The sequence below is a fragment of the Penicillium canariense genome, assembly GCF_028826845.1.
Source record: "Penicillium canariense strain IBT 26290 chromosome Unknown utg000001l_segment0_segment0, whole genome shotgun sequence".
NCBI classification, from domain to species: Eukaryota; Fungi; Ascomycota; class Eurotiomycetes; order Eurotiales; family Aspergillaceae; genus Penicillium; species Penicillium canariense.
In genome coordinates, this window is record NW_026622728.1 from 3,722,633 (window position 1) to 3,746,855 (window position 24,223).

General features: G+C 53.1%; 10 protein-coding genes across 10 annotated transcripts; 5 read left to right on the forward strand and 5 right to left on the reverse strand.

The window, feature by feature from the left end:
* Nucleotides 1-758: 758 nt before the first annotated feature.
* N7482_001322 (dynamin family protein) lies at nt 759-3,112 on the forward strand (the record flags this gene model as incomplete). Its single annotated transcript, XM_056683447.1, has 4 exons — nt 759-1,136; nt 1,187-1,783; nt 1,835-2,664; nt 2,713-3,112. The coding sequence occupies 4 exons, from the start codon at nt 759-761 to the stop codon at nt 3,110-3,112; spliced, it is 2,205 nt and encodes a 734-aa protein (XP_056547053.1).
* A 350-nt stretch (nt 3,113-3,462) lies between these two features.
* On the reverse strand, nt 3,463-4,417 carry N7482_001323 (flavo-protein-like protein; the record flags this gene model as incomplete). Its single annotated transcript, XM_056683448.1, has 2 exons — nt 3,463-3,864; nt 3,941-4,417. The coding sequence occupies 2 exons, from the start codon at nt 4,415-4,417 to the stop codon at nt 3,463-3,465; spliced, it is 879 nt and encodes a 292-aa protein (XP_056547054.1).
* A 2,383-nt stretch (nt 4,418-6,800) lies between these two features.
* N7482_001324 (uncharacterized protein) lies at nt 6,801-7,851 on the forward strand (the record flags this gene model as incomplete). Its single annotated transcript, XM_056683449.1, has 2 exons — nt 6,801-6,943; nt 7,020-7,851. The coding sequence occupies 2 exons, from the start codon at nt 6,801-6,803 to the stop codon at nt 7,849-7,851; spliced, it is 975 nt and encodes a 324-aa protein (XP_056547055.1).
* Nucleotides 7,852-9,613: 1,762 nt separating this feature from the next.
* On the forward strand, nt 9,614-10,720 carry N7482_001325 (2OG-Fe(II) oxygenase family protein; the record flags this gene model as incomplete). The annotated part of the gene is made up of 2 exons (XM_056683450.1): nt 9,614-9,800; nt 9,954-10,720. 2 exons carry the CDS (start codon nt 9,614-9,616, stop codon nt 10,718-10,720), a joined length of 954 nt encoding a protein of 317 aa, XP_056547056.1.
* A 450-nt stretch (nt 10,721-11,170) lies between these two features.
* Nucleotides 11,171-11,653, forward strand: N7482_001326 (SRPBCC family protein; the record flags this gene model as incomplete). Its single annotated transcript, XM_056683451.1, has 1 exon — nt 11,171-11,653. The coding sequence occupies one exon, from the start codon at nt 11,171-11,173 to the stop codon at nt 11,651-11,653; it is 483 nt and encodes a 160-aa protein (XP_056547057.1).
* Nucleotides 11,654-11,897: 244 nt separating this feature from the next.
* N7482_001327 (PhzF family phenazine biosynthesis protein) lies at nt 11,898-12,836 on the reverse strand (the record flags this gene model as incomplete). Its single annotated transcript, XM_056683452.1, has 1 exon — nt 11,898-12,836. The coding sequence occupies one exon, from the start codon at nt 12,834-12,836 to the stop codon at nt 11,898-11,900; it is 939 nt and encodes a 312-aa protein (XP_056547058.1).
* A 268-nt stretch (nt 12,837-13,104) lies between these two features.
* Nucleotides 13,105-14,169, reverse strand: N7482_001328 (GFA family protein; the record flags this gene model as incomplete). Its single annotated transcript, XM_056683453.1, has 1 exon — nt 13,105-14,169. One exon carries the CDS (start codon nt 14,167-14,169, stop codon nt 13,105-13,107), a length of 1,065 nt encoding a protein of 354 aa, XP_056547059.1.
* A 914-nt stretch (nt 14,170-15,083) lies between these two features.
* On the reverse strand, nt 15,084-18,804 carry tof1 (putative DNA repair protein (Tof1); the record flags this gene model as incomplete). The annotated part of the gene is made up of 4 exons (XM_056683454.1): nt 15,084-16,156; nt 16,221-18,356; nt 18,414-18,651; nt 18,718-18,804. The coding sequence occupies 4 exons, from the start codon at nt 18,802-18,804 to the stop codon at nt 15,084-15,086; spliced, it is 3,534 nt and encodes a 1,177-aa protein (XP_056547060.1).
* Nucleotides 18,805-19,026: 222 nt separating this feature from the next.
* On the forward strand, nt 19,027-20,142 carry N7482_001330 (3-hydroxyacyl-CoA dehydrogenase family protein; the record flags this gene model as incomplete). Its single annotated transcript, XM_056683455.1, has 3 exons — nt 19,027-19,152; nt 19,206-19,305; nt 19,412-20,142. 3 exons carry the CDS (start codon nt 19,027-19,029, stop codon nt 20,140-20,142), a joined length of 957 nt encoding a protein of 318 aa, XP_056547061.1.
* A 2,073-nt stretch (nt 20,143-22,215) lies between these two features.
* Nucleotides 22,216-23,815, reverse strand: arp6 (actin family protein; the record flags this gene model as incomplete). The annotated part of the gene is made up of 4 exons (XM_056683456.1): nt 22,216-22,354; nt 22,418-22,480; nt 22,539-23,235; nt 23,311-23,815. The coding sequence occupies 4 exons, from the start codon at nt 23,813-23,815 to the stop codon at nt 22,216-22,218; spliced, it is 1,404 nt and encodes a 467-aa protein (XP_056547062.1).
* Between the last annotated feature and the right edge of the window lie 408 nt (nt 23,816-24,223).

Here is a 24,223-nt window from a genome sequence, read left to right on the forward strand (position 1 = left end):
GTCGCAGGCGCTATGGCGTTTCCAAATCGGCGAATATTGTTGTGAATGTTAATGATTCAACGTTTATTACATGCCCTAGCCATCTGCGATATGTTCAAGAATTTGTTAAGTACTTGTCAGCACATGAAGGGATAACTTACCGCTAGCAACTGATTGGTTGCTGATGGGCCTATATCTGTTTAGTATTCCTATGTAATCAGGGAGCTGAGCTGCAATGCAGCCTTTATCACAGCTGAGTAACGGAGACATCAGACACATCGAATAGCGGTGTGTCTAAGTGTGTGTTTTTAACAGCGCTTCTCCTCCCAGCTTTCTACTGAATCAATCAATGTTATTCATCTATCTTGGTCCCGCTTGATATCATTCGTCGTCTTTGCATACTAGGCTATACAGTATCAGCTTGCTCTGATAGTATCATAATACGAATCATCTCGAACGTTGACAGAGAAAGCCTCATTGGTTAAGAGTGATTTCATCGGATTGAAGGAAGCTAGGGGAGTCGGTGCGGAGATTAAACACACTCTGACTGGTAGCCAATCCCAGATCCTAAATGTCGTACCAGTGGAAGCTGATGCGAACTCCCATCTGCGGCCAGGCAATTCGTTCACTTTTTAAGGCAAGCGCATGTAAGGGCCGTGCAACGTTACTCCTCAAATTCCACCTGAGCAAACGGGAACCCAGAGGAGCTCCGGGTCTGCGCCCGTGAATGTGTGTATATAAAAGAGTATAGTGGCATCCGCAAACCGTTCCCATCAACCATGACGATCAAACAGGAAGCTCAAGGGGAAGCCAGCGTGGCGCTGGCCGATCCCGTCCTCCTTGACAAGATCGACCAATTGTTTGCCTGCAATGTGGGAGAATACATCGATCTGCCACAGTTGGTCGTTGTTGGAGACCAATCCAGCGGGAAAAGCTCCGTCTTGGAGGGTCTGACCAAATTGAAATTCCCTCGGAACACTGGTCTGTGTACTCGATTTGCGACTCAGATTCTATTCCGGAGAGATCCCAGCTTGAAAAGGCGCAGAGTGAATGGCTCCATCATATCGGCCACCCCTCACGATGAAAATACTGCGGGTTGGAGTGTCACTGACATTGACACCTTGAGTGCCACCGAGTTTGAGAGTATGATGACGGATGTAAGCATCCTTCTGAACACAGCGTCAGCGTGAAACTCACCTCGTCCAAGGTTCACACCACGATGGGCCTAAAAGCCACCACGGGCGACGGGCGGCCCTCGTTCTCCGCGGACGTTCTTCGGCTGGAGATTCATGGACCAGATGAAAATCACTTCAGTGTCATTGACGTTCCTGGGATATTCAAAACCACAACCCCCGGCGTGACATCGAAGTCCGATATCGACCTGGTGAGAGGTATGGTGCTGAACTACATGCGCAACCCTCGGTCTATCATGCTTGCTGTGGTACCGGCCAATGTGGACATTGCAACGCAGGAGATTATCGAAATGACGCGCGAGCTGGATCCGGACGGTATGAGAACCTTGCGAATTCTTACGAAGCCAGACCTGGTCGACAAAGGCGCAGAAGAGGCGATCATTGAGCTGGTGGAAGGGAAACAGGAATCGCAAGGACTTGGATGGGTAGTCGTCCGAAATCTTGGCCAGAAGGAACTTCAAGATCCATCCAAGGACCGTGATGCAGAAGAAGAGATCGTCCGCAAGACCGCTCCGTGGAACCGCCTCTCGGATGACAACTACGGTATTGAAGCGCTGGCCAAGCGAATTCAGGTCCTGTTGACTTCCAACGTCCGGCGTGTGTTCCCAAAGGTAGGTCTCGTTGGAATTGAAAGTACTGCCGTTAGGTGCTAATCTGGACAGGTGCGATCGGAAGTCTCGAAGCGTCTTAAGGAATGTAAAAAGGCCCTGGACGATCTTGGGGACGAACGTGGCTCTCCGGAACAACAAAGCAAATATTTGCTTGATATTGTAGCAAAATTTCAGCGTATCACCGAAAATGCTTTGCATACGAATTACGGATCCCAAGATGCTTTTGACGACGAGCCTGATCTCCGACTGGCCACGTTGGTCGCGAATCGCAACGCACAGTTTTCGGCCGACTTTGCTCTTCGGGGCCATATGTATAACTTCAAGTCGCATAGTCATGACGACGACCCGCAAAGTCGAGAAAGCTCACCGCCGAGCCCTACTGGCGCTATCATGGGTGAAAGCGAAGAAGAAGAAGAAGGAGGAGGAGGAGGAACTTGCAAGTCAGTCCCCAGCAGAAAACTGAATGTTTGTCAGGATATCGAGGATGTGCTCCATGACAGTGAGCCCATCCATAATGCACTCGCACAAGGTATCCTTCCTTGGATCGAAAATCTCTACAAAGCGTCTCGCGGATTCGAACTCGGTACCTTCAATTCTTCTATACTTGCAAGCGTCCTGAAGAAGCAATCCGCCAAGTGGCCCACTCTAGCGGAGGGGTACATCTGTGATGTTGTTTGCATGGTTCACGTTTTCACGCGTAAGGCACTCAACATCGCCTGTGGCGATCAGAGACGAGGAGAGATTATCCTCTCATTTCTGATGGACGACCTCATTGAAAAATACCGAAGCGCCCTGTCGATGACAGACTTTCTCCTTCGAATTGAGAGGGAAGGAACCCCAATGACCCAAAATCATTACCTGAACAGCAATTTGCAAAAATGGTTAGTGCAATGCCTTTTGTCTGTTATTTGTGACTAACGTTTATTCAGTCGGCAGGGCCGCATCTCTTCTGCAGTCGAAAAGTCATCATTCCATGTGACAAACGAGCATGGCTCCAGAGAAAAATCAGTTCGACTCTCTGATCTCACCCGGATTCACGACATGAGTAATCTAGAGCAGACCGTGCAAGACATTCACGACATCTTGAAATCATACTACAAGGTCGCTCAGAAAAGGTTTATTGACAATATGTGCATGCAAGCGGCGAACTATCATTTGGTCACTGGACCAGCAGCGCCGATGACATTGTTCTCTCCCTCCTGGGTGTACCGTCTTTCACCCGAGCAATTGGAACAAATGGCCGGAGAGGAGATATCGATTCGGAGGAAGCGACATCGTTTACAAAAGCAGGTAAAAGACCTTGAGATGGGGCGCAAAATTGTTCTTTAATACACCCTATGGAGTTTCTCATTCCTCCTCAACCCTCCCTCATGTCCCTCACTTTGCCGTAACAGTCGCCGAAATAGTTGGCGCTCACACGGCTCATTCAGTGGTGTATATGGGTAACTCTCGGAATCAGTTTTCACCACTTTGTTCTCTTCAATTTATTCTTAGACTTTCGTACGCTTGGTGAAGTATGCTATACTGTTGCGGTTACTCTACCCCAGAGTCGTTAACCTTTAGATAAAAGCTTGCTCTGGTCAATTATTTGACAGATGTCTTCTTCATTAATAAAGCACGATGATCTAGGAAAGTCGGTACCACGCCTCTCCATGCAATATGTAAGAAATTTCTCTCGCTCAAAGAGCCGGGGCGGCGGCTTGTTTCGCAGCCTTGAGTCTCTTCTCCTCCCTTTCACTGAACCGATCAGCGAACAGCTCCAGGTGCGGTCGCATTAGGATTGTATATTTCACGAATTCCTCCATGCAATCCACCAGGCGATCGCGGTTTCCACTAGGTATGAGTCGTTGATCTCCTACTTGGCCTTCGTCTGGAAACTGGGTGTAGGCTTTGGGAATGGAGGACTGATTCGGAATGGTAAACATGCGCATCCATCGGCCGAGGATGCGCAAAGAGTTGACCGCATTGAACGACTGCGATCCGCCACACACTTGGGCGATGGCGAGTGTCCGGCCCTGAGTCGGACGAACACTTCCGGTACTTAAAGGAATCCAATCAATCTGATTCTTGAACACGGCCGTCTAGCGATCATGAATCACATACACATTAGCATCAATGACATTATAAGCCTTGCGACCTTGGAGAGGCTTGACTGACCAGGTTCCCATGCTGCTCGGGTGAAACCCAGAGATGCCCGTCACTCCAAACACTAAGCTCTCTGAGCTCCTGGACTTTAGGATGGGTATGATCCCTGTCGTTCTTCATTGGAAGACCCTCCGGGTCGAAGACGCGCACGTCACACCCGAGCCGAAAAAGGATTCGAGACGCTTCGAAAGCTACCAATTTCGAATATGACCTTTGACGGAGGCTGCCGTAGAGAACAAGAACCTTCAGCCTCTCATTGGTGGCTTTCAGGTTCTTCTCAGCCATGTTCAGAGCAGTAGTCAGGTCGAGGCTCTCGATCCAGTCCTCAGCCTCCTCAAGAATGAAGGGCCGGTACTTTTGGCGAATATGGACATCGTCCTCTCTTGAGCATAAGGCTAGAGTCTGAAGGGCAGAAATCGGTTTGACATGAATTGCACCATCCGGCTGTTCGATTTCTGCTGCCGCATGTTGAGCAAGGGCGGGAACCATCGTCCTCAATGATCTGTGCTGAGAGAACGGTGACCTTAAGCGAGAGAGTTGCCTCAATGGCAGCACCAATTTTGGTTTAAAATAGGTGGGCTTTATACGAGAAATCAGCATATCGGCCAAAGAGGACAGCACGGGAACAGCATCACAATCTGTACTTTATGTGAGGCATAAATCAAATTATGTCACTGCCCAGTGGTGATTGGATGAATATTACCCACATTCCTCCGGTACGGAAAATACGGTGGTGGCTAAGGGAGGAACCGAGCCGGGACTCCAAGCAACGGCGGACTCCAAATCTGACATGTATTGTATTTAGCACGGATAAATACATAAACGGCCACATGGAAAGCTCATTCCAATCGATTAGAATTCGAGCTTGTTAGCACACGCAACCCCGCTTCGAAGCGTTATCTTAACCGCACTCGAAAACATCAAGAAGAGCGCCAATTGTATCACGAATGAGAGTGACCCCACCAGATTGGCTCGAAGCCGTGAGAATCAGCAACGCTCTCGTGCTCGGTGCAGAGAGTACATCTAAGACCTAGAGCGGCGGCTACCGGCATTTGCAAGTCTTGGAGTTATGTGTCGCAGGAGGTTCCAAAAGCAGTAAAACGGTCGCAAAATAGACCTATCTCCTTCGATCACTGATGCTCCGCGGGGTGACTGGGGAAGAAACCGAAAATATCTCAAATCGCACACAGAGTACACTCCAGAAATTGCTACTGCGACATCGACAACCTTCACTCCAACTGTCCCTTTTATAGGTTATTCTCTTTCACATCAGATCTTCATCGAAAGTCCAACACGTTCCCAATCGATGAACCGTATTCCACTCATGTATAGATCCGGACAATGTCTGATCAGAGATCATTCTACTTACAAAGATATCGCTTACGAACTCCCCGAAGTAATTGCATGAAATCGTGAGAGAGGAATGGAGGAGCTTAACGGCAAAAAGACTGGTCGCAGCTTAAATTCCAAGCCATTCCATACATACCAAGTTTCGCGATCATTCTGCAAGAGAAGTCAACAAACTTCGCTTATTTGATGGAGTCAATTTACATCCAGTCCAAGCCAAACTGCAGGTCACTGGTCCATGAAGAGCCGGGTGATCGGGTTGTACACCCAACATCTCCATGATTGCGGAGCACAGGCCACAAAATAGGGCGATTATTCTCATTATCAACAGTTCTACGCGGGCGGGGAATTCTCCGCTCGCTTGAAAACGCATCCCCGGAATCCAGGTACTCGATCCTATTGAACTCCCGCTAGTAGGGTCCCCCTGGGCCATAGCTCTCGCTTGTCGTCCCGCCATTGGGTAACCATCAATGCGAAGCTTTGACGTAACCGCGCCAGGAGATCTCCCGGTCCAACCACTCCTCTCGCTGCCCAATTTTGTCAACCCCACTCCGTCGAGTCGGTGAAAACTCATGCCCAACCGGCCCTAGGCGGAACCTCATAGCCAACCGATAGTATCGCCACCTATAGAAAGAGTGATAAATGAAGAACTAGATAAAGCAAATTTACCCTCAAAATACATTTGGTTAACAGCTCTGTTGTGATTTAATACAAGAGCTGGTCTTGCGCGAATTAGCCTGTTCAATTTATGTGATCATAACAGATGATTGTTTTATCATCGGGGAGAGGGAAGCCTCGGGCCGCGGGGGTGAGAATCACGACATCGTTTCCCTTGGGGCAATCCCACGCGTCCAGCACAGGCCTTGTCATTGATTTTGCATGAGCTCACCGTTCTTCTAGAACGTGTGTTGCGGAAATCTCAAGGCGATCATCGCGGAGATTTAAGCCAATCAGAGGCTCCGCTGCAACGCCGGCTAGAGCCGGTCAGATATGATTGGCTGATGGTGCCGTCGAGGGGTTGCGATCTATAAAAATCCCCCAGGTGCAGTTGGCCTTCAGATACGCTGGGTGGGCGATAAGATGGTTGGCATTACATGATCCTGTCGGGTGCGAAGCTATATTTTTGGTGTTGATGTGGTTTTCCTCTTTTCAACCTCTTCCCCCACCCTTTCCCATTCATTTTTGGTGCCTTTCCTCTCCCCCTCCCTTCTTCATCGGCGAGCAGCATTGGAAGGGCTTTGCCTACACTGATCCACAGTGAGTAGTTCATGCCACCAGCATGCACGGCCCCGCGTTGGATCTGTTTTAACTAATTGGAATTGCTTCTGACCTGCAGACTGAATTCGAGCCCTGGAGGGGGACCACGCATTTTCTATCTTTACCACTCACTCGACGCTATCTACCGACCGTTCTACACCCTCCACCCATTTCCGACTTTCCTACTTTTGACAGCCCAGACGGCCCCGCCAATTGAGCACGACAGTTTTGTCGGCTTGAAGCGCGCACACACAATACGAACCACAATATGAACCACAATATGAAAGACCAGGCGTTGTCGCTGGGCATTCACCGAACGGGAAGCCGGCTCGGTGAGCTTCTTGTAGCCGATACACTTGTTGCAGCGGGTTCATCCGCCCTCATCACCCCGGCCGTGATGATCTTTGACAGGTGCGTCTTGTGACCGCGAATGGGCCTTGGTCATCAAGTATACAGTCTGGTTGCAATGGACTAACACGCGCTGCAGACTTGTTGTCGAGAAGTCCTTTTACAACCAGCCCATGTTGCCCGCCTTTCGCCGACATCTGTGGTTCTCCCTTACACAGCCTGCCACCTTTATAACGTCTCGACCCAGCCTGCTCGTCTGGTCCCTCTATACCGCCACGTTTGCTACCGCCAATATGTCAGAGACCCTGCTGAGCAAGGTCTACCCCAAGATCGACCATGCGATTGCCGGCATGACCACTTTCGCCGCCACCTTCGTGGTAAACTCCTCCGTCGGCATCTGGAAAGACGTGAGATTCGCCCAGCTCTTCGGTCACAAGAATAACGCCTCTCCCTCTTCACCACCGACCCCGTCCCCGTCGGGATCAGGATCAACCTTAGCATCTCCATCCACATCCACATCCAACACCCCTCCCAAAGCCGACACCTCTCTCCCCAAAACCGCCCGTTCCATCGGCCGCACCCGCATGCCCCTCGCCACATACTCCGCCTTCCTCCTGCGCGACGGCCTCACCATCTTCGGCTCCTTCAGCCTCCCTGCCATGCTCTCCACCGCCATCCCCGACTCCATCGCCTCCCAAGAATACCTCAAGATCCTGATTGCCCAACTCGCCATCCCAGCCTCCATTCAACTGATCAGCACACCGATTCACCTCTTCGGCCTCGACCTCTACAACCGGCCGCAGGTCATGCCAACCAAAGAACGCATCAGCCGCATCAGCCGCGACTGGATTGGCGCCTCGCTCCTGCGCATGTGCCGCATCATTCCCGCTTTTGGCATCGGCGGCTTCCTCAATACCGAGGGCCGTCTTTATCTGCATGACCAGTTAGACGCGGGGCGCCAACCGTCCTGAGCCACTACTTTTTTTCCTCTTTGCATATAACAGCACATAGCATAACATTTCATACCGCACATATAGAAATTATAGATCAATATACCCTTTCTTACTTCTTTGCTTATAGGCTCATGTGGTCTGTTACCCTGTTCGCGCCTACTCGCGTGCCTCTTTGTGGCATTGGCATGGGCACTGTGGGCGTCTCTTATCGGTTATCGTCGATCAGCACCCCACCTGCCGAGGCCCTGATATTCCGCGGCCCGGAACCCGTGTTTAGCCGGACGAGACTTCATGTCGGCTCAGCCCATTTTTTATCAGCGCTCCTCCATTAAGTTTTTCTGTCTCCACATGCCCTGAGCCGACCCTCTTTCCAAACTTACCCTCTTACACACCCTTACGCATTGTTAGCAACTAGTTTGGTCGTATATTACTAAGTGTAAATGTGTTCTTAGCCGTAGTTATTTGGTCGTGAATTGATTTTTTTAAAAGAAAATCCCTCTTAGGTTATTATCTCGATGACTTTCTATATATAAATTATTATCACTAGATTATTAGAAGCCGTCTAGGGCCTATCTTGATTGTTAGTAGTGAAGCTGAAAATTAATTATTAAATAGTTTAAATAATTTGAAAACATCGTGCGAACGAGGGATGTTTACTACACTAAACCCAACTGGGTAATAAAAAAAAAAAAAAAAAAAAAAAAAGAAAAGAAAAAAGAAGAAAAAAAGGGCTGAGGGATGCTTTTGCTTATCGGTCTTATCATCACGTTAGGGCTGAGCGGATTGTGAAATCAGGCTGAGCCGACCCTGTAAACTCAGCCGGGCAGCGGCAGCGCAGTCGATACCGCTAAACGGCAGAGATTCGAAAATTTTCATCTGCAGGCGGATTACTCCCATTGGCTCTCTGCCAGGCACAAAGGCACGCCCACGTTCTGAAAGAACCGATCCGGATCCCGACCACCGCCGTACCCGATAGACACCGAGAGATGGCCGACGTTAAACCGGAACGCCGTGGGAAGGATTAGAATGGAGATAGAATACGGCCACTGCAAAGGCGGGCCTGATCTCGTTTCTACTGGTCATTTCTATTCCGGGTATAGGGAGTTCTGAGAAGTGGAATCAGGACATGAGCATTCGGAGCAAGTCTATGGTCATGATTCTACTGTGATATCAAATATGGTCAAGGACTGGAACCGGTCACTCTTTGGGCTTTCCGTTCCTAATTTTTATCAGTCCTGGTGATCTTTACCGCTCCCCTCACCTCGTGTGTAGGCTAACGGGTTCAGGGCTCACTGGCCGGAGAAATGCCACGCTACCAGCTTCATATCAGTCTCCGAGCACTGCGGTGTCTGCGCAACAGACACGAGGGAGAACAAGACACGCAATAGCAGATCTGGACTCGTTCTGCGGCCACATTGTTGCCTTTTCCATTGCGCCCTTGGTTTCCTTGCGCGGTCAACTTGTATAATACTTGTATAATTATGTGGTAACTAGTGGTTACCGCTCACCCCTCTGCACCGCACTCTGCACCGCACTCTGCTCAGTTGATTCCTGCGTGGGGGCGTCTTGGCGTGTTCGAGCAGAGCCGCAAGTGGGGCCCCAACTGAACTGCAACAGAGGAATTCGTGAATGACTCCGCCTCCAGGCTGCCATGTCGATCTTCGGACAGCATCAATTCTTGGCCCATCCATTTAAACCCCCAGCGCAGAGCCTATAGAAAAGAAAAACAATTCCTAGGGTACACACTGTCTGCAAAATCGAACAGTTCCAATCCCACACCATGCCAGCCCCAGCCATTCCCCCGTCCTTCCTCCAGGGCGCGCCGCCTGCCGCAACAGTCCACCGTCTCGACTTCACCAAAACCACACCTCCCATCCCCGCCTACCAGAACCACTTCGCCGCCGTAATTGACCACTTCCTCACCCCCGCCGAATGCACTGAACTGCTCCGCCTTGCCGGCGAATCGAGTGCCAGCCCCCAATCCCAAGAACAAGAACAAGAGCAAGAGCAAGAACAAGAACAAGAACAAGAACAAGAACAAGAACAAGAACAAAAACAAGAACAAAAACAAGAACAAAAACAAGAACAAAAACAAGAACAAAAACAAGAGCAAGAACCAGGCACACAACAAACGCTCTCATCCCCCTCCGCCCCACCAGAACCCGCCTGGAAACGCGCCCTGGTCAACGCTGGCGCCGGCAAGGAAGTCATGTCCGACATGCGCCGCAGCGCCCGGTACATCTGGGACACGCCCGAGATCGCCACGCGCCTCCACGCACGGCTAGCCCCCTTCATGGCCTCCTTCGGCATCGACCGTATCGCCGCCCAACCGCTCATTACAGGGCTGGGCCCAGCGAAGCGCGGCGAGGTGTTCGTGCTATCGCGGCTGAATGAGCGGATCCGGTTCTTGCGGTACGAGGGGGGCGATTATTTTCGGCCACATTGGGATGGGTGCTATGTGACGCCGGACGGGGGCGAACGCAGTCTGTTCACGGTGCATTTATATTTGAATGGGGAGGGGGAGCAGGATTGGGGCTTATTGGGGCCGGAGGTGGAGAGGGCTCAGAAGCGGATGTTTCTTTATGAGGGGGAGGACGGGCTGGTGGATTTGAGGGGGGTTGCTGAGGGGGATGAGAAGGAGCGTACGAGGGAGGCGCGGAGGATGGAGGCGCAGGAACCGTTGCTGGAACCGTTGCAGGAATCGTTACTGGGTGGTGCGACCTCATTTGGAGATGACTATCGGATGCGGGATGCAGTACGGGTCTTTCCGAAGACGGGGTCGCTGCTCATCTTCCAGCAGAGGAACCTGATGCATAGTGGGGATGATGTTTTCCGGGGGGTGAAGTATACCGTTCGGACGGATGTGCTGTATACCCTCGCGACGTGAGGGGGATGGGAGGAGGGGGCGGCACTTTTCGCGTTCGCCCCCCCCCCCCTTTCGCTTTGATCTCAGTTTGTCAGTATTTAATTTACGGCATCATGAAGGTGGCATGGTTTCCACGCGATCTCGGTGGGGAGTAGTCCGTTTGTTTCCATCCCGCGATTCTTGGCGCAAAGCTCGGGCTTTTGCAAAGAAACCTTATCGGACCTTATGTCAGGAAGCTCCGAGCTCCCTCCACTCTTCAACCTGAACGCCAACGCCCTGGCATAATTTCCATATAAAAAGTCCAGACAGCCTTCCACTCGATTAACACAGCTCACGCCAGTCCAGCAGAGCTTCCAAGGCACTTTCTCCCATTACTTGGCGACCCACTTCCTCTCTCTCTCTCTCTCTCTCTCTCTCTCTCTCTCTCTTACTTACTCATATATCACCATCACTATCGTGCCCATTCCAGCCATGTCCCGCACCAACAACCTCGCCTTCACGGCTCCCATCAACCCACCAGGCCTCACCCCGCTCACCCGGTCACAGATCTGGGCCGGCCTGCAGCTCAAAGTCCGCTCCGCCGAGACCTTCGTCGCCGCCGCCATTCAATCCACCGACGTCCTCAGCGAGTCCACCGACCCGGTGACCGGCAACGCCGTCACCGTGCGCGAAGTCCTGTTCCGCGAGTCGCAGAAGAAGGTCAAGGAGGTGGTCACCGCGTTCGAGCCGTGCCGCGTGGAGTTTGAGCAGCCGGACGGGAGCCGCGTGAGCAATGTGGTGAGCGAGGGCGCGGCGGGTGAGCTGTACATGACGTATATCTTTGAGTGGCGGCATCCGGGCGTGTCGGCGGAGGAGCTGGCGGCAGCATTGGAGAAGGAGAAGGCGATGAGTCGGGCGGCGGTGGAGGGGACGATTCGCGTGCTGCGGCAGCTTGTGGAGGCGGGCAAGCTGTGATGATTCGCGGGGAAAGGAGGGGGCGAGAGATGTTACATACAGTACTGGCAGCTTATCAAGGCCCCTCACCCTCTTCCAGCAGAGCTTGACACGGGCAAGTGAAGCCAGCAAGGACAGGGAGGACAGGAAGGACAAGAAGAAGAGTCAGGATAGTCAGGATAGTCAGGATAGTCAGGATAGTCAGGATAGTCAGGATATTTTACTTTTTTCATTGAACGCTATGCCTTTCCCGCTCCGCTCCCTCTCAAACGTCCGGCACTGAGATGGTCCCCTCGGAAACCTGCACCGCCGTCCCCGTCAGCACCACCTGCTCAATATTCCTCTCCACGCCCAGCACCACCTGCACCCCAATGTCACTGCGCCTCCCCATCTCCACCCCCTGCACAAAATGATACCGGCACTCCTGCCCCGTGCTCCCCTCCGTCAGCGCCAGATATGAGGCCAACCCGCTCGCCGCGCTGCCCGTCGCCGGATCCTCCAGCGACCCCAGTATCATGCGGGTGCGGATGACCGTCTGCCCCGTCACGTCGGCCACCCCCCGCACGAAGAAGTACGTGCAGATGAGTCCGCTCTGCCACCCCGCGTCCAGGTACTGGTCGTTCTCGGCGGAGAGCAAGTCGCCGCCCGTCGCGCGCGTGACCTCCGCGAGCGCCTCGAGTGAGGGCAGCTCAATGAATGTCTGGCTCATGCCCTGGACGATCGAGAACAGCGGGAAACTCGTGCTCGCGTCGGGAAAGTACGTCTTCAGCGTCGGGTGCAGGTGCAGCAGGTCAGCGAGCGGGAAGCGCTTCGCATGGATGCGCGTGTTGTGCGCGATCTGCGCGGCCACGGCCTCGCTATCCCCGTCTGCGATGCGGATGGGGATCTCGCCGGACTTGGTGACCAGGCTGGTGACGGCATCGCCCGAGAGTCGCAGGAACCAGGATGCGGCGCCGATGGTCGGATGCCCCGCGAAAGGGATCTCGCACTCGAGGGTGAAGATGTCGATGGTGCGCTTGGTGGGGTCCTGCACTGGGTAGACAAAGATGGTTTCGGAGAGGTTGAATTCTAGCGTGATGATATGCTTTTGTCGCTGGGTGAGGGGGGTGGCGGTGGAGTCGGGGAGGAAGACGACGGCGAGTGGATTGCCGCTGAAGGGCTTGGAGGTGAACACGTCCAGGGTGACGAACTTGAGTGGCAGCATGGTGGGCAGAGAGAGGGAATCTAGGCAATTGGAAGGTGCGCTGTTGTAGATTGGTTTATTCGTCAGGATCAAAACGGCGGCAGATAACTTTATACTTCCCCACCTGCCCTTTTTTGACTCATCGGCCATCGGCTTAGCCCGGCGGGTCCATCGCGCCCGTGGGGGCTCGGCCCTTCTTCGCCCAGACTCTCCATTCGCATAGCTCCGTCAAAGGAACGAACCACGGACCACATCCTCCCTACGGAACCACGATTTACGGCAGCATGATTTACGGCACCACAAATTCCTGCGCATGCCCTCGCTCAGTCCCCCACCTCTTCATCCCCTCAATCAGCGCGCGACTGAAGCCCCCGTGGTACCGCAGCCCGTTCTCCGGCCACGCAGGTCGATTCGCCCGCCAAACCGCCCACTTCTCGGCCATCACACCCTCGCGCGCACGCAGCAGCCCCGTCGCCACATCGACGATCTGCGGCCGCTCCGCACACCAGTAGAGCACCGTCGCACCGCAGGTCCCGCAGAACGTCCGCAGCACGTCCTCCGTGGATCGGTACCCCTTGGACGAGCCGATCAGTAGGTCGGCTGGTGGGCGCGGGGAGACGTGGTCGACAGGCACAAACATCCAGCCGATGACATTCGTGCCCGTCACCAGGCGGCAGTCGTCGCAGACGTCCATGCTGGCGAGCCATCGCTTCGGGTCAATCGGCGATAGCCAGCCTGTGCTGGCGGAGCTGGCGATGAACTCGTCCCGGGGCCGGGCGATGCGGAAGGATACCCCACCGCAATGGCACTGTGCCAGTAGGTCTTCGTCTTCATCTCTGTCTCCTTCTCCTTCTCCTTCTTCTGTTCCCGCCACTTGGGATGCAGGCGCCGGCTCTGGATCAATCATCCGCAGCTGATGCCCATCCACCGTAGAAAAGACCGACGAAAGCCCCCCATCCGCCGCTGACCCCGGGCAATAATGCGTCTGGAACTTCCACACCCCCTCCTCCTCACGATTCGCATCGAATATCGAGGTCGAGATTACCCACTCCACGTCGGTAAGCGACTGGTCCCCGATGTGGCAGCCGCAGTTGGTGCAAAACCATTTCGTCGATTGGAAGGACGGGTGCGTGTAGCTCGTGAGCTGGTCCATGCTGGATGGCGCGATGAACTCGAGATCGACGCCGACGGGTAAGGGTGCATGGAAGCAGCATGGTGCGCCGTGCACGTAGCGGCAGATGGTGCAGTGGCAGAGGTTTATGTTGAGGGGCAGGGAGGCTGTCGGGAGAGTGATGGTGAACTGCACGTTGCGGCAGTGGCATGCTGCAGTTAGGGTCTTGGTGGGTGCCGCCATGGTGTGCGAAGGGGAGCAAGAAGCAGGTTACCAGGGGATCTTCATGGCTGTCAGGAAGAGGAACTCTGTTTATATCCTGGCGGACCAGATCAAGACCTCCCGGCTCGCACGGGCCGGTGTGACAGTATGCCGTTATCTGGCTCGTATTCAGAGCCACCCGGGGAGATTCGAAGGCGGTCATTCGTCAAACGATCTTGATCGATCTTGACCCCGCAACGCGGCCGGGCTTCTGCCTAGCGTGTGCTCCACTAGTGCATCCAATCGAGGATGGTTGTCTCCTGCCCTCGTCAGCCACTCACACGGGATACGTTCGTATACCTCTCTATACTCCGATACTCAATACTACTGTATCTATCCATCTACAGTACCACGCAGATTTCAGCGTCCATTCTCAGCTCGGCTGCTCCGCTCAAGACATTTTTCTGGCGGAAATCATAGGCATTCTCAAACGCCCTATTGCTTCCAGTCTCTCTTCAACCCATTTTGTTCCAATCTATCCTATACTGATAACTTTACAGGTGGACATTGGCTTCGCGATTAGAACAAGACATCTGCGGCGATCCTGGAGGCGTTCAAGAATGGGGCGCACGAACCGGCTGGCCGGTCTCAAATATAATTCAATCCCTTAAGGCCGGCAGTCATAATGATCATGCTGGCTCCATTGAGTCGATCTGCGATATGTTAATATTAAAAAAATATTTATTGATAAGTATAAAAATATGTTTGTAGTTCGACCCATAATGTACTTAAAACCCCGAAATGGCCATGCAGTATGAGCCCAATCCAGCGAGCTAGCGAGGTATCCTCCATGTGTTACATACAGTCCCAAGTCCCAAGCCCCGAGTGTCCCCCTCCCCAAATGCAAAACGCTACGTTAGGTCATCATATAACATATCATCCACAGAAGGTGCCGGTTACTCGGAATCACTCTCAATGACGAACCCTCCTCGCATCCGGCGGCTAGAAGGTGCGACAAGAGTGTCTTCTTCGTCACTATCCGTATCTGCGGCCGGCGCTACGGCCTTTGCTGATCGGTCCCGGCTAAAGGCAAGGTCATCGTCGAAATCCATCTCATCTTCGGCGGACGTGAGCGGCGTGTCCTCGTCCTGGGCACCATGGCTGGTAGACACTTCCTGCGGAGAGCGAGGGGACACGGCATTCGCATTCAGGTCGGCCATGAGAATATCGTCCAGGTCGTCGCCACTTCCAGCATCCCGGCCCGCAGAGCCAGATCCGCGACGGCGTCGTTTCGGGTCTGCGGCAGCTGGGTCACTCTGACGCTTCCGCCCACTTGCTTTCTTGCCCTTGCCCTTGCCCTTGCTTTTGGGCAGCGCTGTCTCGAAATCGCCCATGAGAATGGCTTTCTTGACATTCTCTGCTTGCTCCTTTCGTCGCTGTTCTTCCAGGCGGAAGAACTCCTGATCCGCTTCCTCGTCCGTCTCGTCATCGCTGGCATGGATGAAGAGATCGCTCTTGATCTTCGCTTGGCGAGCCAAGGCATTCGAAAGACGTGCCTGGCGACGCTCCTCCAAAAGTTCGTCATCTAGAGGTTCTTCCTCGGCAGCATCGCTCTTGCGGGCCTTCTTCTTGCGCTTTTTCTTGAGTTCGTCCAGCGCGTTGGATTTCGATCGGGGGTTCGGGGGAAACAATGGCCCCTCAGGAACGTCTTCGCCTTCGGAGTCTGATCCGAAGTTGATGTTGAGCGTTCCTGGGGCTAGGCTTTCTCGCGCACTGCCAGCCTCTCTACGGCGCAGCAGCTGTCGAGGATCTTCATGACTGCCCTCGGGCATGGGATTCAGGATAGCCTTGTTGATATTGGAAACGCTGTCGTGCAGATCAGTCGACGACATGGTCGCCGGGATTATCCATTGGGCACCGCGCACGTCTTCCATGCCAAGTCGCTCGAGCCCAATAGACTCCATGAGAAGACGAAGCTTGGCGTTGGAGAACATGGCGTTTTGAACGACATCATCACGGGGTTTTACAGCTGCAAAAGGTATGGTTAGACCTAGGTCGTGTCAAGCCAATAGTAGAATCAGTAGGACACATACGGATCATCGGGTTGGGCGTATTGGCAGCTTCGGGGTCTTCCGCGCGACGAGCTTCATCTTGAGCCTCCCAGGCCTCCCGTTCGGAGGCAGCCGACTTCAAGATATCGACAAGCCATTTTACCAGATCGGCCCGTCCATCAAGAACAAGGGCACCCACCACAACTCCTTGTTTAGCGTCTTTTGTGAGCGTCTCGTGGGAAACGAATTGGAGTTCTGCTGGGGGGCGTTTAGAAGTAGACACGGTTTGCCTTTCCTGTCCGAACTCAAGATAGTAGACGGTCGAGTTCATCTTGCTGAACAGCAGCTCTGTGATCAGAGCCGGTCGCTGGTCAATCCTCTTCACCAGTCGTCGAATGATCTGCCGAACAAACTCTTCCCATTCTCTGAAGATGGATTTGCTAGAGTCCATGGCCCCGGGGCCTTTGATCATTCGGTGGAAAAGACTGATGATGTCCAGGCGAAAGAGTAAAACAGTCATCTCCTGCTTGAACGCAATACGATAGAAGTAGCGGTGGGCTCGCTTCAATTGCTCCGAATTCAACTCGCGGTAGAATTGGGTAAAGGTGACAAAAGTGTCCACGCAGCTTTGATTGCAGAATTTGGCCGCGAAGCGCTTGAAATCGAAAGCACGCTCCTTGGTCACCTGCGCAGTATCCACTAGGTCTTCATCTTCGGAATTCTGGACTTCCTCATCCTCTGCGCTATCTTGAGCTTCGTTCTGGGCGGCTGCCTTCTTCTTGCGCTTATTAGCTTTCCGTCGAGATCGGATTTGCATGTCTGCATTTTCCTTGGAGTAGCGCTCCAGCATGCGCAAGAAGACATGCGCCAGCTCAGTCGCGGCATCCAAATAGCCGAAGCCTTGGTCCTTATATCCGCGCACAATGGCAAGGACTCGGTCATGAGTCGTTTCTTCGTAGAAGATCCGATTCTGGATATTCTCCGCGATTTCTTGATCTTCCTCGATCGGTGACACGGCCATCTCTTGCACAGTCAACAGAATTTGAGTGAAGCAGCGCATCTGGGCGGTCAAATCATCCCACTCCTTGTTGTCCAAGCTATTTTGCATGGCTCGGTTCAGGGAAATGAAGGTTTCCTGGTTCAACACTCCGGCAACAAGAGCATAGCTATCCGGTTCCACGTCTTTCGCAGGCTTGCCTTGGTGAGCACGCTGGCTCACCTGTCGCGCACGTCGGGCACGCTCTGCTTCAAGGAACCAGCCGACTGTATAGAAAAATTGCCGAGCATTGATCTCGAGCACGCGGTCTGCCTCTCGCTCAATCGCCTTTCGCACATGGGTGTAAAGGGGATTAAAGCCGGAGTCTAGGAATTCTTCCACGAATGTTCTGAGATTCTTGGTTGCCACTGAGGAGAGGTGGACCGGAATGTTGAAGTCATTGTTCTGAACAACATCTTCCTTTCTTCGGCGGGGTCGAGGTTTGTTCCATTTCTTGGTTTGGTCCATCTTCTGCAAGGTGGTTTGGTCGTCTCGCAAGACGTTCTGTCCAGACACGGTAGACACCTTGTGCTCATCTCGTTTGACCCAGATCATTGTGCCGAACCGTCCGTGGCGCGTAGGCGCATTCTTAGCGTATTCTCTCTTGACCTGATTCTCTTTGCGCAAGAGATCGCCAAGCTCGTCAGACCGCTTCACCTTTCGCTGTTCCTCATCCATGAACAGCTTGTCAACACTGACACCCTTAACAAGGTGGAAGAGAATTTCCAGCAGAACCACATCCTGCAAGTTGAAATCCTCGCCCACGTTCGAGCACATGGTCAAAAGTAGGGCGAATGCATCTTGGTCCTGGAACGCGTTGATCGTGGCTGATCGGGAAGTCTCTTCCTCGTCACCTTCGGCCGCAAGTCGTGCACTGGTTGTGATAATCGCAATATTGCGGAGGAAGTAGAGCATCAGCTTGAGGATACCTTCGTCTCGGGACTCGCGCTCGGATCGAGAGATGGCCATGCTTGGAAGAGCGATACGGATGATGGAGCGCAGGAGATTCGACCCGCCATACTTGAGGACGCCGCGTTTGTACTGGACTTGGATTTGCTGTATGTATGGAGTGTGGCGATGGTGGTTGACGGTCATCTGGCTATGAAACTCGACAGGCCAAGTCAAAGGCACCAAAAGTTCCACTATTCGAGTTAGCCCTCGATATCCTGCAAGAGCCCATTATGCGATCCATCACCTACGGCATGCCAAAGCAACTCGTGTCATATGCTTGCTTTTCTGTCCATTGGCCCACCAGACCGAAAGAATGGGAAGCAGATCACCATTGACCAGGTTGGCTTCACCAAGACACCGCGCCACGTCCATTCGATTGTTTTTTTCGTCGTAAAGCTTCAGCCATTTCTTGATATCACGAAGACATGATAAGGCGTCATCTCCCAGCATATAACGGTCCGCATCTTCGCCGTTGAAGCCTCCCAGCTATGAAACGGGATCGCGTCAGTGTCATGTTCAGTGCGCAGTCAGGAGAGAAGTCGATGCGCGTACCGCAGTAACCAGGCTGTAGACATGGGCACGCACGTCCGGGTCGATGACCTGGACGTCTTGGCCCACGGAGGTCACCTCCTGCTCCATGGTGGGATGGTCGTTGAATTGGAGCACACAAATGTAACTCATGTAACTCAAATAGGATAACGCGTCTCGACGCGTTTGCCTCGGCGATTCGGAGAAACTGAGAGCGCCGCCCGCGGCCGAAGATAGCCGATGACGTTGGGCGGACACGTGAAGATCTATGCGATGGCCTGGCCTTCTTCCTTCTTTTACTCTGCACACCCCGTGAAATCCGCGATTGCAAACATGTTCGCCTCTTCGCTCCGTTCTGTTGCTCGCAATGGCCCCGTGGTGGCCCGCAGCTTCAGCTCGACCGCCGCTACAAGCGCTGCCGAGGTCAAGTCGCTCGGCGTGATCGGTGCCGGCCAGATGGTCAGTAATACACCCGCATCTACAGTTTTTCACCCGCCGCTAATGCATTGCAGGGTCTGGGAATTGCTCTTGTTGCTGCACAGAAGGTTGGAATTCCTGTGACTCTGATCGATAGCTCACAAGCCTCGTTGGACAAGGGCCTTAAGTTCGCCGGTAATCTACAGCCCCTCCCTCCACCTGGCTGCCAGTCCGATCTTTGGCCTTCACAGGGCGCCGGGTGAATTTAGAGTGTGTCGCTAAATGCCGTATATCTCCTCAGACAAGCTCCTTGAGAAGGATGTGTCCAAGCAACGTATTACCCGGGAAGCCGCCGATGCCGCCCGCGCGCTGCTCATTCCCAGCGTGAAGATGGACGACCTGTCCTCGGTAGACTTTGTCATTGAAGCCGTCCCTGAGATTCTGGATCTGAAGCAGACCATCTTTAAGAACCTTGCACAGATTGCGCCCAAGCATGCCATCCTGGCGACCAACACCTCGTCCATCTCCATCACCAAGATCGCCGCGGCAACCACCACGAACCCGACAGACCTGCAGGCTCCGTCGCGGGTGATCTCGACCCACTTCATGAACCCCGTCCCCATCCAAAAGGGTGTGGAGATCATCCGAGGTCTGCAGACCTCACAAGAGACCATGGACACCGCCATTGCTTTTGTCCAGCGCATGGGTAAGGTGGCCTCGGTGTCTGCCGACTCGCCCGGCTTCCTGGCGAACCGCATTCTCATGCCCTACATCAACGAGGCTGTTATCTGTCTTGAGACCGGTGTCGGTGGCCGCGAAGATATCGACAGCATCATGAAGACTGGTACTAATGTCCCCATGGGCCCTCTGACGCTGGCTGATTTCATTGGCTTGGACACTTGCCTGGCTATCATGAACGTGCTTCACCAGGAGACTGGTGACAGCAAGTACCGACCTGCTGGTCTCCTGCGTCGCATGGTGGATGCTGGTTGGATGGGCAAGAAGACCGGCAAGGGCTTCTACGATTATTGATCGCCGGAACCTCCGGGGTATGATTGTTGACCGGGCAAAATCGATTTCTTTCCATTACAAGATACCTTTTGTATGCTACCATGTTAGATTCTCATTTGAAAATGATCGATCTGTTGGAGACTCAAGATTCCAAATGCTGCCAGGGACATGACGGATATGATAGCTCCCTAAACGTGTTGTCGGTGTCGGACATTATTCTCCCGTTTCGGCCCTGGCTTTCACGGTTCTGATATCAAAAGTCCACTTCACGCTGCAATCTGCAACAGTCTACTCCCATGATTCGCAGGGCTGAGCTCTCACCACTAGCGTATTAGTCTCTCGTTGCTGTGCGGCGTATCCCCTCACAGCTTCTGCAGCAATTTCATTCCGCTCGGCTTGTTCCATTGCAGCAAGTACCGTCGCAACGTCAAAATTGCCATCAGGTTCCCACACTGCACCATGAAGGAATTCGGTTGTCGCCTTGCAGCTGCATCCTGGGTATGTGCGGCCACATTGGTAGCTAATCTTAATAAGCAACGCTTCAAGGGCTGGAATTGCTTCATGTAGGGAAGCTTTTGGCGCTACTACGTACCAGAACTCCGCCTTGCACAAGCATTTAATATGCGCGCAGCCACCGTTCTTCTCGACCAAAGCATGACAGTTGTAGCACCGCTTCCAGTGGTACCGTCCAGCCACTTCGAGTATCTCCCCGAGGCCGGGGTCGTTCGAGCATTGCCGATCTTCATGGGCAAGGTCTCGGCAACTAGAGCAGATCGTGGTACGGCAATGCGGGCACTTTTGGTATTTGGATCTTGGCTTCAAGTGTCGGGGTTGAATCCACCTCCTGCAGTTTGTCTGCGGGCAGTACCAGCGCTCGGCTGGAGGGGTTGCGTGCTCGTTTGCCCGCGAGATGTAGAGCCGTCGGCCTCGAGGGGGCATGGCTGGGGCCACTCGCTTGGGCGGGATTTCTTGGGAGCAGCATCGGACGGGGAATACACTTTTTCCTTTTAAGGAGAGAGAGGCCATTTCCCGGATGCAGTGGCGGCAGTACTGGTGTTTGCAGAGTGCGATGATCAGCTGGGATGGTCGAACTTGCTTATAGCATGCAACACATTTCCTTTGGTGGCGAGACTGTCAGCAAGCTTCAACGAGTTATCCGTGTAGTAGAGCTGCAACTGACTTCTTTTCCGGCACTACACCCCTGAAGGCAAGTTCCAGTCTTCCTTTGAGCCCCATCTGCTTCTCCTCTTGGTCATGCTCTGCGGGATTTCGATCGGGACCAGAGGCTGAAGTGGAAGGAGTCGATGCTTTCTCGTCTTGTTGGCTGGACGGACTTCCTTTGGGTGGTGTGTCTGCAGGACCTGGCGAGCTGGTGATTTTGACAGGCCGCGAATGCGGATTGGCACGCTTGCCAAACGGGCCCAGGGGGAAGGAGAAGAGAAGCATAGCAAAAGACCTCCTCTCCTTGGGACACATGGAATGCAGGTGGCAGTCAAGTTCAATGGCAATGGCATCGATCGAGGGGATTGCCTCCCCACCAGAGACTGATAGGTGGCCGTGGCTAAATGTCGCACTCGAGGCATCTACGGCGTGTGATCTCGACTTGAAATCCACCAAAGGTAGACGGAAGGTGACCGTGAAATGACCCTCTCTCCTCCTTCAGAGATGCCGCCTGTCAAGGTTTCTTCTGTATCTTGTCTACGAGTCAATCTAGCTCTGGATGACGCAGGGCTGACACGTTCTCGTCCTCCAGTTGCATCTATACTGTTTGTACCTGGCATAGCCATGGGCACACGGGCAGACCACCGGGTTCGACTGGGAGGTCAACCGGGAACCATGCTTCCATGTAGAGTAAGTCCAGGTCTCCGTAGATACGTTGGCAATCCAACATATGACCAAGGATGACCCCGCGAGAATCCATGGAACCACACCCACGTAGCCGCCAGGACATTTGATGAGACCGAACACCAGCAGTGAGTAACAAAACAAGGGTATCATGATGCATTGCAAATGGCCTTAAGCCTATAAGACTCCCAGAACTCCGCAAACGACTGTAGTCCTGTGGACTATTCCTGGGATCCTCCCAGATAGTGTTCATATCATGCCGGCAAATCTTCGACCGGCCCATCCAGATCCATATTCTTGATACTCCTCGCGAGTGATTGCCACCTTGCCCAACTCTTCGCGGTTGCTCGCAAAACGGGAGCCTCCGAGCCAGGTGGAGTGAACGGGGCTAGGAAATATGAAGTCAGTATACTGTCGAGAACGAATGTACTACTTTAGAAAGGCAACTTACTCCTCAGCTCGCCGCACCCGAACAACACAATCTGCAGATGCAATCTGCCGAAGGTCATTCTCTCTAGCATAGAGCATTAGCACATTTCCTTCTCAATCAAGAAACACAGATCCAAACTTACAGCCTCTCCATGAATCCCGGAATGGAAGCATTGCCGCCAACCACCAAAACATTCGCCAAGAATGCAGCATGCAGTCCAGGCGGTAGTACCGATAAGCTTTGGAGAATCATGTCGGGAACACCAGCTTGCTTCATACCAATATCACCCGGTGTAAATAGAAGCTCTGGGACCGTGAATCGTTCGTTGCCTAGGACCAGAACGTCCTCGGACAGGGCCTCGGCGCTGAGCCCCGACAGCGCACCCTTCTTCTTCTTCGCCTGCAAAAGAGGATTATGTGGGCGCATAAAGCCCTTCTTGTGCGCATTCGGGTCGGGAAGCACGTAGTCCACCACCACACTCTCTACGTCTTGGCGCTTGCGGTTGGCCTTCCAGGTGCGTTCCATGTCCCCTGCGAAATCATTGCTCACGAAGCAGACTGCCTCCTTGACTTCGTTAATAATGTATGTCTCGTCCACCATGTTGTATTGTCGCATGGACACGATCTCTTTCAAATAGTTCGTGAGGTGCTTGCCGCCAACGTCGAGCCGTCGGATCGCTCGTTGGAGAGCCTGTCCCTTGTATACCGGTGTCACCGTTGTATGTGAGTATCCAGAGTCGACAACTAGCAGGCAGTCCACGGGCATAATATCGGAGTCGGATTTGGCGAGAGGGTCCCCAAATAGAGAGTGTACCTCATTCCACGCGTTTAGTGTCGGGCCTGTAGGAAAAAAAAAACAATCAATACCTCATTAGAGCGCATGGTCATCCTGGAATGGGCTTGTCCGTCACTTACCCAGGCACCTCACGTAGCCTCCAAAGCCCCATTCCTCCATTACCATCTCATCCGTATTCCGCTGCAGCACCGGCATGTTATTCGGAGCCTCGGTTAGAATGAGTGTGGTGTCCTCGGGTGCAGCTATGCGAAGCTGTTTATTCCGCGCCGTTGCCTTTTCTTCAAAGAACGTCTGGTCCCAGATCTCCCTCTCTGCTTCCCAGTTCACAATATATCCCTTCTCCACGGGGCGGCGGAACATCGCCTCGTTCCAGTCCGTGACATGGGTATCAAGCTGCGCACCGATCAGAACCCGGTTATCGCGGGTCTTGACGAGCGCATTCGGTATCGAGGAGCAGCTGGATAAAGCTTCTTCGGGGGAGGAGGACGGTTCACAAGCATAGCCCGCTTTCATTGTATATGCGCCATTGTCGAGCACGAAGGTCCTGTCTGGCAGGCGCCGAGCTGGCACATCTGGAGATATCTTTGCAGCCTTTGTAGAGGCGCGCGCTTTCGTTGTCACCATCGTTGCTGGTTATTGACTATGAAAGAGGCCGTTGAGATCAGATCAGATGCGCCGCTGTGTTTGTTGTGTTTGATTTGAGTAACTTTTTGTGATGCCTGAGGCTACACTCCCATTTTATTCTCATGCATCGAATCTTTCTTAAATACATGATGGGGTATGCTAAAGGATATTCGTTATCCGGGCAATCGGCTAGGGAGACGTATCACTAGCACGTTTTAGACTCACCTCGTTGTCATGACCCAAATATGGCCATCAAGTGCGGTCACTTATGTATTATATATTATCATACTACGACAGCACGTCAGGCCATAACTATGTCAAATTAACATTAATAACAAATGAACATACCACAATATATCAAATTAACACGTACAATACCAAGGATAATCACCTGTTTAAAAGAAAAAA